Here is a 12104-nt window from a genome sequence, read left to right on the forward strand (position 1 = left end):
GAACTCATGACTCTTATGGTTCTCACTTCTCAGGAATCCATTCTTATTCTTCATTACCTTATATTGATGGAATTAATTGATTTGAAATTGCATACAAGAACTAGGAGAAGGAGATTATCCAATTTCCAAGTAGTTGAAACTTTTGATCTTTCATTTTTCAAATATTGATAGCATACATCCAACTGTCTTCAGGAACGACCCCGAGAAGAAAATGCAGAGGCAAACAATGACCTGACTGTACTTACCAATGCTGGTGAATCTTTTTTCCAATGTACGATGGACCCTGATCAGAATATCGGAGAAATGCTAAATTTGAAAAGGAGGAAGACCCCATGGATTTTGAAGAAGCTCTCGACTATATTTTGTGGGATAACCGGTACAATGTTCAAGGATATGGTACAAATAAAGAATGTTAACCGGTACAATGTTAGGCCATCTCCAACCCTAGGCTAAGGGGTTGGTATAGCCCAAAAAACACCATTTTCCATCTCCAACCCAAGGCTATGCTATAACAAAAACTGATTTGGGGGGCTAAAAGGGCCAAGGGCTGGGCTAAACATAGCCCTTTGTTTAGCCCTTGGGCTTCTTCTTCGTGGGGACCACGCTGGTGGCATAAAATTCTAATCAACAAAATCAATGGCTGAGATTAAAGGACAAACAATAAAATAACATGATATTTAAACTTATAGCCCTAAGGGTTGGAGATGGTAGAAATTATAGCCCTTACTATTTACATGAATAGTGATTATCGGGGGCTAAAATTTAGCTGGGGGGCTATTTTAGCCCCCCACAGCTGGAGATGGCCTTAGACAATGTTTTGGGCTATGTTTGGTGTACACAAGTACTAACTTAAATGGTACAAGATACCAGAGTGTTATGTTTTCAACCTCCTTGGCCTTCCTTACCTAAAGACTCTGAAAACGTGTACTCAAAATAAGACCAACTAATACCAGCAAAATGCAATTGGTACTTCCCTAAAAATCCGCTGGTCTTCATCATCTAGATTTGTAAACTATCCCTCAAACAAAAAACAAATAAATATTTCTAAGCATTGTCTGCTCTTCTTTCTTTCACTTTCGAACCTTGGATAAATTAGCAGCAAAAAACCAAATCCAATCTATGGAACTTGCATGCAAATTAAGGAGAAACAGACTTTGTGGAGGCGTCTATTTTTGGTCTCTGGTTCATTTCTCAGGGTGGCAAAATTTCACAGAACACAAGGGGAGCCTTTGGATATAAGAAACTATAAAGAGAGAGAGAAGAAATATGAAGTAAACAATCTCATAAATATGCTCTGGTGAGCTAATCTCCAGGTGTACCAGATGTAAACAAGATCCCAGAAATGCTATTGATTGAATCAAATCTTTCAAGCTCCATGTTTGACAAATATCTGATACATTAAAACTGATACTTCTCTTTTCTACTATGGCTAAATTGTACTCGGAAGAAAAGGGAACAAAAACATTTCAAAACATGTGAATTAAAATAAATACCGCTCAGTGCCTTTTTGTTTTAGATTCACTTTTGGAAAGCATTATCCCTGAAAGCTTGTTGACCTCATACAGTAATCCGGCAGAGAACAAGAAACTGCACGGAAAAATTAGATCATTAACAACGTCTCAAGACTATTGACAGCAGTTGCAAGAGTTTCAGATACTCAAAAGGTTTTGAAGTCCTTATGTTATGAAATGGAATTCATATGTATCAATCACTGAATCTAAATCTCTCCTTTTCTGAAGGACACAGTTGAAAAATAAGCATGTAACTTAAAAGGAGATGCAAAAAGCAAAAAATAATGATCCCTCTAATCTATCTATTGTCTATTTTAAAGCAGACTATTTCATACAAAGGTATTTTGGTAACAAAATATTGAGACTCGGTTAGTAGCCTAATCTCAACCTCATGAAAACGTCAGGCTCCTTATCAATACGGGGACTAGAGCCAAAACATGCACATCCATAACTAGTAAATCAAGAGCTAGCATTACCATGTCGTGATACAAACTCGATGGACAGTGCTAGCAGCAATAAGAGCAACTGCTTCTGCTATAATAACTGCAAAAGAAAAATTAAATAAATTTGATCACTACATTTTGTTATAAGTAACACATCAACGAATTAACAGTCTGAACTGAGAAAGTGATTCATGTATAGACGAAAAAGAACCCTCAAGTCGCCACCAAACTAATCTGTAAAAGAAAAGTCCATATTCACTGTCCCCCGCCCCCCTGGGTGTCAATAGTTTAGGGTGATTACTAAGATCTGAACAACTGATTCTTCCTTTCCTTACTATTGAATATCAAAAGCAAGGTCAGACAATTTATGAACACCTGAAAAGTCTTACAAACAAGGTACTTGCTGAATATCAAAACAAGGTTAGATCATTTATGAACAACACTGGAAAAATGTTGTTCATACAAAAATGGTAAGGAAGCATGTTGAATTTTGCTAGAAACTTTTACTTAGCTGAATGTTTCACCCATCTTTCTCTTCCCCACAAAGAAAAGTCAAAACAACAAAATTGGTCTACTAGGTTGCTAGAATTTAAGAGTTGCATTATTTTCTCCTCTCTCTGTTTTATTTTTATTTTTATATTTTTTATCTTCCCAACTTCAAAGAAACATGTAACAGAGACTTAGGATTGGGCTGGTCACAGTCCAAGAAACCTAGACATGACATTCATGAGAGTCCAAATATAACTTGCATGGTCAAGGGAAACCTAGGTCATGCAGAAAATTCACTATGCAGACAGTGGCATGTTACTGAGGCTTGTGCATTATCAATAGTTGCTTTGGATTGAATAATTAAAAGGGCAGAACTAGTTAGAGGATAGTCGTGTTGTCATATCCAACAAATTGGCAAGGATGAATCTTCCTTGGTGAGTGCAATTCTACAAAAGGTGCTCACTTGACCACAATAGATAGGATGGAATTTTTTTTGCCATTTTAAAGACCCTAATTCACACTAACCCTCTTAGAACGCAACAAATACAAATGAACACACACATACACACACACTCACCAGCACCCCAGCCAGTCCTTACGCCACATGTTTCCTGATAATTGCCAATGAACTGCAAGAACAAAAACCAATGCCATAGGATATAAGCTCGCTATATGGAACTATAAACAGTGCAAGTTTCTCCAAAATGAGCTTTAGGGCTTACAGTGAGCAGCACAAGGAACAAGAGGGAACTGATGAATCCCCCGAGAATCGTAAACAACTCAGTTGATGCTAACTTCCCTCTATACATCTCTTGAAGTGAGAGAATCACAGTGAACAGAAGGAAGGAATACAACATCGAACTCCCCGGCCCCGCCATGATCTTCTCCTACTCGCATTTCAAACCATAGCAAACAATGTCAACAACAAAAACTAGAAATAACCCCATATATCCTCCATACTGAAATTACAGGATCGTCAATAAGGGTTTTTCTGGGTTCATCAATTTTTACTGTAAAGATACTATCTTTAACGAAATAGGACTAACAACGCACCAGATCTCTTGTCTTACTCACAAATTAAACAAAAAAGAACAATCTTTCATGCCCAAGACTATAATTTGAGCACACCAAAATTGAAAATCAGCTGATCATGATCAATACCCAAATCAAATTCAGCTCAGCATCACATTTAATCAGAAACCCAAAACAGAGAGCATACCTCAGAATCGAAATAGCTACCGCTGACCGCTCACTTAGATCCCTCTTCAGTCAATACTTGAACCGAGCTCTAAACCCTGTCCCTATATTTAACCCAGTACTAATCAGAAGGGCAATTTCGTTAATTCAGAAAAACTCCGGGGACGTAAACGTCCAAGAGAAAACAAAAGCCCAAAGATATTAAACCAACACGTCGTCGTTTTTGGATAACGCAAAAAATGGAGCTACCGGAGTTGCCGGAGTGCCCAGTGTGTCTCCAAAACTACGACGGCGCGTCGACGATTCCGCGCGTGCTGGGTTGCGGCCACTCGGCGTGCGAGGTCTGCCTGGCGAAGCTGCCCCACCGCTACCCGGAGACGATTCGCTGCCCGGCGTGTACTCAGCTAGTCAAGTACCCTCAGAACGGCGCCGCCGCGCTGCCCAAGAACATCGACCTCCTCTCGCTCTCTCTCTCCCTCTCTCCGCCGCAAAACCCTAACCCTAATTCCGACGATCCCCGGAAGCCACGTCAGCAATCCGCGGATGAAGAAGTGTTTAAATTCCTGCCGCGGCTATGGTCCGACGAGTTTTATAGTGCTTGGAAGGACTGGGTCGTTGGGTATGACGCCGTTTTGGTCGAAAAGGAAGAAAGGGCTCGGCTTTGTGATTCTGGTGCTGCTGTGGGGTTAGTTCAAGTTGGGTTTTTGGAGAGATTGGGTGATTCTAAATTTGAGTTTAGCTACAATGTGAGGGTTATGAAGTGTTTGAGTGAAATGACAGAGGAGGAGAGGAGAGAATTGGGTTTATTGCTGAGAGGTTCTGGGAGGCAGTGTAGGAGGATAGGGAAGGTTTATGGGTTTTGGGGTAATGTGGAAGATGGGGTTTTGTATTTAGTGTGTGAGAGCCAGAATGGGAGGTTTGAGGAGAAGTTGAGGGGTTTGAGAAATGGGGATGGGTTTGGGAGAGATGGGTTGTGTGGTTTTGGTGTGATTGGTATGGAGGTGTGTGAGGCGGTGATGGGGTTGCATTCGGAGGGGTTTGTTGGTGGTGGTTTTGGTGTTTCGTGTTTTGGATTCGATGAGTTTGGCCATGTTTTTGTGGATTTGAATGAGGTGTTGGTGATGGGAAGGAAGGTTTGGAGAAGTGTTGGGGATAGTGTTTCTGGTAGAAAGGGAATTGGTGCTGAAGAAATGGGAGTGATGTTTGGGAGTTTATTGAAAGATGAGGCTTTTGTTAGCATGGAGGTGTTGTTTGAGGTGTTGAAGAAAGAGGGCATTGCAGTGGAATGTGAGAGCTCGAAATATATGGTTGGGTATGGCTCGGATGTTTGGTCATTAGCTTGTGTTTTGCTCAGTCTGCTTCTTGGGAAAGAGTTCAGTGAAGAGATTGGAAATATGAATCATATTTGCGATCATTCAATGTATGCAAGTTGGATTGAAAGAGTTGGTGATTTGCTGGACAGTAGATTGGGTTCTGAATATGCGTCACTGAGGGTGACTCTCTGTAAATGTTTGAATTATGATCCAGCAAGTCGTCCACTAGTGATTGATGTTATGATTTGCATTAGGGAACTGATTATTAAACCTCAATATGATATCATGGCCGGTTTGGAGAGACCGGTTAAGGAGAACAGCACAAGTTGTTGCTTGATTCTGGGGGAGCTCTGTCAGATGCCCAAGAAAATGTCAGAAACACAGAAAGAACATGAGTTGCAGGGAAAAGAAGTTGGTGGAGGAGCAGACTTTGATCAGGTTGATGAGGGGAGGTCTGAGAATGGTTTTGTTGATGGACTCGCAGAGGGAAAGGTCAAATCTAAAGTTCTGCAGGGCCATCGTGACTCTATTACAGCATTAGCTGTTGGAGGTATAATTATATCATACTTTAAGGTTGCATATCTGATAGCATCAGTTAAACCATGTGTATGATGCTGTGGAGGGAGGGAGGAAAATGAGAGAGGAACTATGGATATGGGTACATTAAAGAACTATGGAAGGGGTGTTTTGACACTAAAATGTTTAACAGACCTACCACATAATTGTTTCAGAGAAAAGCCGAAAGATAGTGTTCTTTTTTTCTCTTTTCCTTTTGTTATAATTTTAAAGAAAAACATCTTAAGATGATCAAGTTGAATTAAACAAGCCTACAACATCTTATAACTTATATTAAGATATGTCAAGTATTTTGTCCTGAAAAGAAAAAATCCGATCCCCCAAAATTGGCTTTCCTTTCATGTTTGACACAACTTCTTTGGCTGCCAAGAGAATGATATCTGAACGTAGAAGTCAGTCATCATGCTTGCATACTTTTGGCTAATATTTAAGTATCTGACAATTTTTTATGCACTTTCTACTTCTTGCTGCAGGAGAATTTCTATTTAGCTCCTCATTTGACAAAACCATCCATGTGTGGTCTTTGCAGGTATAAATTGGATGTAAGTCTTGAAGTTTTGTCTTTTTCTCTTTTTTTTTTTTTTTTTTTTGTTTGGTGATAACATGGAGTTGTCTTTATATAATTGCTATTGATCTCCTCAGAGTTACTAATCATGAGTAGTCAGCCTGTTAGTGTCGCAACATCTATCAAATAATTTCTTGTGATGTCTTAAACACATATGATGCAGTATGTCTTTGTTAATCTCCTTGGTGAATGCTTGATAAGTTGATATTTTAAATGATTTGATGAGGGGGGCACTGTTGATTATGGTGTTCGTATGCTGGTAAATTTGAGGATAGTCACACAACACTTGGAGGCTGGCCTCCCCAGAGTATATTATGAACTCGTTATAGTTCATTTTGGTGACTTATGACGTTTAAACTGTCTATTTTATTTGTTTATTTAATTGTAGACTCTCTTATGTTTTCCCTTTCATTTAGTTCTGTCCATGCAAATTCCATGCAGGACTTCTGTCATGTACATACATTTAAAGGCCATGAGCATACCATTAAGGCTCTAATTTATGTAGATGAAGAGAAACCCTTGTGCATAAGTGGTGACAGTGGAGGTGGCATATTTATCTGGAGCACATGTTCCCCTCTTGGGCAAGAACCATTAAAGATACTGTATGAGCAGAAAGATTGGCGCTTTAGTGGTATTCATGCCTTGGCCTTTAGAACTGGATATATTTATACCGGCAGTGGAGACAGAACAGTAAAAGCATGGTCTATGCAGGTGAGGGTTTTACATCTATCGTATTGTCTGTTATTGTCTACTTATGTGCATCATATCTGATCTCAGCAGAAAACTTCTTTGCTTTTATAAAATTTCAGGATGGCACCATATCATGCACTATGTCTGGTCATAAATCAGTAGTTTCAACACTTGCAGTTTGTGATAGTGTTCTGTATAGTGGCAGTTGGGATGGAACCATCCGATTATGGAGTCTCAGCGATCACAGTCCTTTGGCAGTACTAGGGGAAGACACATCTGGAACTGTGGTTTCTGTCTTATCTCTTGCTGCTGACAGACATGTGCTCATTGCAACCCATGAAAATGGATGTCTAAAGGTATTCTTTTCCTCATCCTTACTTGATGTAGATCAGAATTTCTTATGTTCATCTGCGCATTAGGAGATTGACTCTCAAGTTAGTCTTTTGATAGCCGACCAAAAATACCTAAGACTTAATTGGACATATTGGAGATCCTGAGATTATTTATTTTCCCTTGTTTTGATTGCCATAGCATTTACATTATCAAGTTGGCCTTGTAGAATAGGGTACTGAAGAAAAAATAAAAATCGAATAACAGATAAACTCTAGATCCAAGATTGAGTTGCATAACTTGTAAGAAAATGAGATTTACATCAAGTGGAAAGCTAATATGAATTTGGTGCTACTGCTTCTTCTTTTTCATCTCATAATCACCATCATTATTTTATGATTAACTTTTCTCGTAAATAAACTCTTTTGGTCTTTCTTCAGGTCTGGAGAAATGATGTGTTTATGAAATCCATTAAAATGCACAATGGTGCAGTATTTGCTACTGGCCTGGATGGAAAATGGCTTTTCACAGGAGGGTTGGATAAAACTGTCAATGTCCAGGTAAAATATGGTTTTGTTTCTGTTCCTGGTCTCTTGATGAGATGAAGCTAACAGTTTGCTATCATCACACATTCCCACTTACGATCTCATACAAACTCGTGTTCATGTCACAGGAATGGTCTGGTGATGAGTTTCAAACCGATTTCAGACCTATTGGATCCATCCCCTGTGATTCTGTCATTACTACTTTGTTGTGCTGGCAAGGAAAGCTTTTCGTTGGATATGCTAATAGGAATATCATGGTATGTCTTTTTTTCCCCATTTGTGATGATGTACGCAATATATTCCCTTCAACTATTTTTTTTTTTTTTTGAGGAGTATGATACTATTGCATTTATATGAAAGGAAGCTAATGATTTTTCTCACACACATCCACAATCTTCATTATTGGCAATCTTCTATCACTCTTTTCTCATACTTATCACATTTATAGAGACCATGTAGATCTTCCTTCTATATAGACTCTTGACTTTACTGTTGGCAAGCTTTAGATGCTTTGCATAAAATAACCAGTTTGTCACAGGATTAAGATTCTGATTACCTAAATTTGATTACAACAGGTGTTTTACTATGGTAAATGACCACCGATTGGGTATGCTACTATGCTGGATATGTTGCTCTGGATTAATCTCAGGCTGCTCAGCCAATCCACGAAATGATAGTTATGGTGGGAGATCTGATATGGCTAAGTTTGAAGTTCGAATCCCACTGGTAGAGTGCTATAGTCTGCACTATGCTACAGTTTGTTGCAGCAGCTTTAGCAGTTTGGCAAATACACAATATACAACAGCAGTAGTGTTCCCCTGGTCAGCAGCTGACCATGGGGAATATGGTCACTCACCGTCCGATTTCAATCGGACGGTTGACAGCTCTCATCTCAGATTTCATCACTTAGCAATCAACCGACCGATTTCAATCGGACGGTGAGTGACCATATTCCCCATGGTCAGCTGCTGACCAGGGGAACATGGCTGTATACAACAGATGTTCTTCTATCAAAATGTTTATGCAAATACAAAATCCCCCGCCAGGGTAAGAAAACGTGATGCAATAGTATGCAAACTATGTGGTACATTTCTCTCAAAAGAACAAATCATGATGTACATTTAACCAAAATACAAGTCACAAGTCACAACAGAGTGCATTTAGCCCAAAAGATTGTACCTTCTATATTTTTCTCATTTAACATTATGATAATTATACAGCTTTTAAGTCCATGTGTAATAGGGTAAGCATCCCACAAGATTTAAGCTTTATCTTTAGACAAACCAGACTCCTTTCGAGAAGCTATGAATTTTCCCAAACCCAGATTTCAAATGTCGTGAAAACCCACGCGCAATTTCTGGTGGCCGATGTTGGGATCACCTCAATCAACATTACCTCATTTTGAACCACCACAAGTGGTCGAGTTGGTAAGAGCCTCCAAGTGTGGAATCCCCACACCCGGGTTCGAATCCCGCCGACGCTTATTGAAGTTAAATCCCAATATATTCTTGGTGGCAGGGGGAAACGTTCTAACAAGATCACCCGAGCACGGATTAGTCTCTGGGTCTAAGAAGCATTTGAGGACACCGTGTGATTGCCAAATCAAAAAAAAAACATTACCTCATTTTGGAACCATTAGGCCCTTTTATTCTGCATCTTTAGCCCAAGTAGCAGTGGTATGCAATTGGATCGCACCCTAGCCCATAATCTAGTGGTCCTTGCCACGTGTTGTCTTGCTGATTTGTAAGAGTACTACACCTCTGAGCTCTCTCAGTTTATATTCTGTAACCAAGGCCAGTTCTTGAAATGAAAATGTTTTGATTTTGTTTTGCTTTCAATTTCCTCTCTTTGTGCTCCCAACAACTGCTCTCAGAGATGCGCGTTCTGCAGCAATCTCAGCCCTCCGGGCAACTCTATCCACCACCACCTAAGGCCTCTGCTCAACCACCCACAACCTCATCACTCCAAAATCAAATCTCCAGTCTTGATTTGCTCCAAGCCCAAAATGAAGTGCTTCACCGCTCCATTCAAACACTAATCCAAAACCAAATCTCCTTCCAAAACCACATCACAGCTCAACTGCAAGCCCTCCACAGCACCGTCCTAGCCTGGACAGGTCTGGGAATGTCAAACCCCCCATCTCCACACCCACCCATTTCATCACCACACCCAAATTACTACCCTTCTCCTCCACCACTGCACTTCCAATCAGCACCCTTCTCATTGAACCATTTCCATTCTCCCAATCAACACCAAACTGACCTGGGCTCATTTCAGCCTCCCAACCTTGACCTCCCGCGGTTCAACGGCGAAGACGCCGTCGGTTGGCTTGCCATGGCGGAGAGGTATCTTCGAGTCCACAAGGTACCTCTCCACGAGCGCGTACTCACAGTTGGTGCTCACCTCGGGCCCGACGCCTCCTTGTGGATGAACGCCTTCGAGTCACGCCACCCAGCACCAACCTGGGATTGTTTTGTATCTGCCTTCCTAGACCGCTTTGGGGGTTCTTGCAACACCACATTGGACTTGATGGCTCAGCTTTCTCATCTGCAACACCACAACACTGTCGATGAGTACATCACAGAGTTCACAAAGCTTTCTTGCCGCGCTCCGGGATGGACGGACACCCAGCTCATACCCATTTTCTGCGGTGGCCTGAAGCCGGAGCTCCGCCACGACGTCTTGGCCATGGACCCCCACTCCCTCGCGCAGGCAAAACGCCTAGCCAGAATCTACGAAGCCAAGCTTCAGGGCCTCAAAGGCCTGTGCTTTTAACTTTGATGAAGCTTATTCGAGCACTCACGGTTACATGAAGCTTGGAAGTCTGGATTAGAGAGTGGTTTCTCAGTCGGCTCAGCCTTGCATTTTCTTTTTTTGAGTACTAGAAAAAGTTGATAACTTCTAATTGTAGTCTTAGTCTGGGCCTTGAAAAGAGGCCATGGTTTCTGATCTGTAATGCTTGGTTACATTAGAATTATCATGAACAAGGAGATATCTGATGTTGAATGTGTTTTGTGTTACCGCACAATTACTGGTTCTGTGGTCTGTCGAAAACGTGAAATGCTGGATCAAAATTCATTATTACTCATTCTCTCTTTATCAATTTATTTATCTACTTTTCAGTTTGAATGCATAAGCATGAACAATGATGTTCCAAGTTGATCTTGTAGTTCTTAATTTTGATAGAAAAGCTAGAATTCATATTGAAATAGAGAAAGAATAAGACTATGATGGAAAACTTTGTATATTCTTTCTCAACCGAAGTGTTCATCTTTACAATGGTATCTATACACTGGTTTGAAGCTAGCCTATACAGGTGTATGGTGATTGAAACTCTAGAACAAATCCTGAGAGATCGTGAGGCATTATGTAGTGAAGGTTTATTCTTGTATGGCTTGTTGCACAATCACGCTTGTGAGCTGGGTGCAGCAAAGCTGCAGTCTTGACATGTGACTTGGTTAAGAGGGATTCCTTTGTCTAGTTATCCTCTGCAATGCTTGTCTGTTTGGCCGCATGTCTGATAGGATTGCAGGAGTGTTTCGATCCTGAGTTACTTCCAGTCTTGTGTTAGGCTTGCGATCAGATATCACATTCCAATCCTACAGTATTAATAAAATGATACTGGGAACTTTGTTCGTTCTGTTTCTCCCTTGATGTTTCCATTTAGGTTGAAGACATACTTAGACGATGCAACTGTTTTAAAGAACCAGTATAGAAGGGAGGAGTTCCTCATTCCGAATCAGGGCAAATGATCTGGTAGAAAAGAGCAGAAAAAAGCCAGAGAAGAGAAGAGGAAAGCTCAGAAAATAGTGCACATGGAGTAGATTTAATGTTGACTGTGTGACCTTTCTAGAATGAGTAATCATCACAATGAATACAAGGGAAACAATGCACCTGTTGAGCTCTTCTGAAATGGCATCAGAGTTTGTATCTCTTTGGAGAAAAGGAAATGGCATGCCTGTAGAGAAATACCTTCATACAGTTTTGGCTAACATGAGAGTCATCTTCACAAAAGGTTCTCAAAGGCCAGACTTTTGTTGCTTTTGATAAACTACTGTGAGGACAGGGGGAGACATTGATGAAGAAAAGCCGAGTCAGTGGGAGGGGAGGAGTTCCTAAAGCTTATGATTGTACTGAACTTTTTCCACAGTAAACATATATAGGGCTTATCGTGTTTCCCATGCCATCACCTATTTTTCTTGCTTCTTCAGCTTTAGGATTGCTCTATATAGGATCCCACTACCATGAAAATCAATAGCTATATATGTTAGAACTTAGAAGATCTGAAGGTTAACTATACTATTTATAAGGAAACTGAGGAGAAGAGAACAAATGGCCTATTAGCTCAGCTGGTTAGAGCGTCGTGCTAATAACGCGAAGGTCACAGGTTCGAGACCTGTATGGGCCATTCAAAATTATTATTTTTCATTCTCCTCTTTCAACTT

The 12104-nt window shown here is 40.5% G+C and overlaps 2 protein-coding genes and 1 non-coding gene across 4 annotated transcripts; 2 read left to right on the top strand and 1 right to left on the bottom strand.

Moving 5' to 3' along the window:
- Positions 1 to 1325: 1325 nt before the first annotated feature.
- LOC133739668 (uncharacterized) lies at positions 1326 to 3744 on the bottom strand. 2 transcript variants are annotated; one of them, XM_062167454.1, is made up of 5 exons: positions 3663 to 3744; positions 3166 to 3330; positions 3021 to 3072; positions 1988 to 2054; positions 1326 to 1587 (listed from the first exon to the last, which is right to left on the bottom strand). In XM_062167454.1, the coding sequence occupies exons 2-5, from the start codon at positions 3319 to 3321 to the stop codon at positions 1497 to 1499; spliced, it is 366 nt and encodes a 121-aa protein (XP_062023438.1). In that variant the 5' UTR covers positions 3322 to 3330; positions 3663 to 3744; the 3' UTR covers positions 1326 to 1496. The 2 variants fall into 2 exon arrangements, with proteins under 2 accessions (XP_062023438.1, XP_062023439.1); XM_062167455.1 differs by having other exon boundaries at positions 3166 to 3333; positions 3663 to 3721.
- Positions 3745 to 3879: 135 nt separating this feature from the next.
- LOC133737868 (uncharacterized) lies at positions 3880 to 8516 on the top strand. The gene is made up of 7 exons (XM_062165346.1): positions 3880 to 5503; positions 6003 to 6058; positions 6536 to 6805; positions 6904 to 7140; positions 7555 to 7674; positions 7788 to 7916; positions 8235 to 8516. The coding sequence occupies exons 1-7, from the start codon at positions 3880 to 3882 to the stop codon at positions 8253 to 8255; spliced, it is 2457 nt and encodes an 818-aa protein (XP_062021330.1). The 3' UTR covers positions 8256 to 8516.
- A 3477-nt stretch (positions 8517 to 11993) lies between these two features.
- TRNAI-AAU (transfer RNA isoleucine (anticodon AAU)) lies at positions 11994 to 12067 on the top strand. The gene has a single exon. It is a non-coding gene; the product is annotated as a tRNA-Ile (tRNA).
- The last annotated feature ends 37 nt before the right edge of the window (positions 12068 to 12104 follow it).

This window comes from Rosa rugosa, chromosome 3 (genome assembly GCF_958449725.1).
Source record: "Rosa rugosa chromosome 3, drRosRugo1.1, whole genome shotgun sequence".
Taxonomy (NCBI): Eukaryota; Viridiplantae; Streptophyta; class Magnoliopsida; order Rosales; family Rosaceae; genus Rosa; species Rosa rugosa.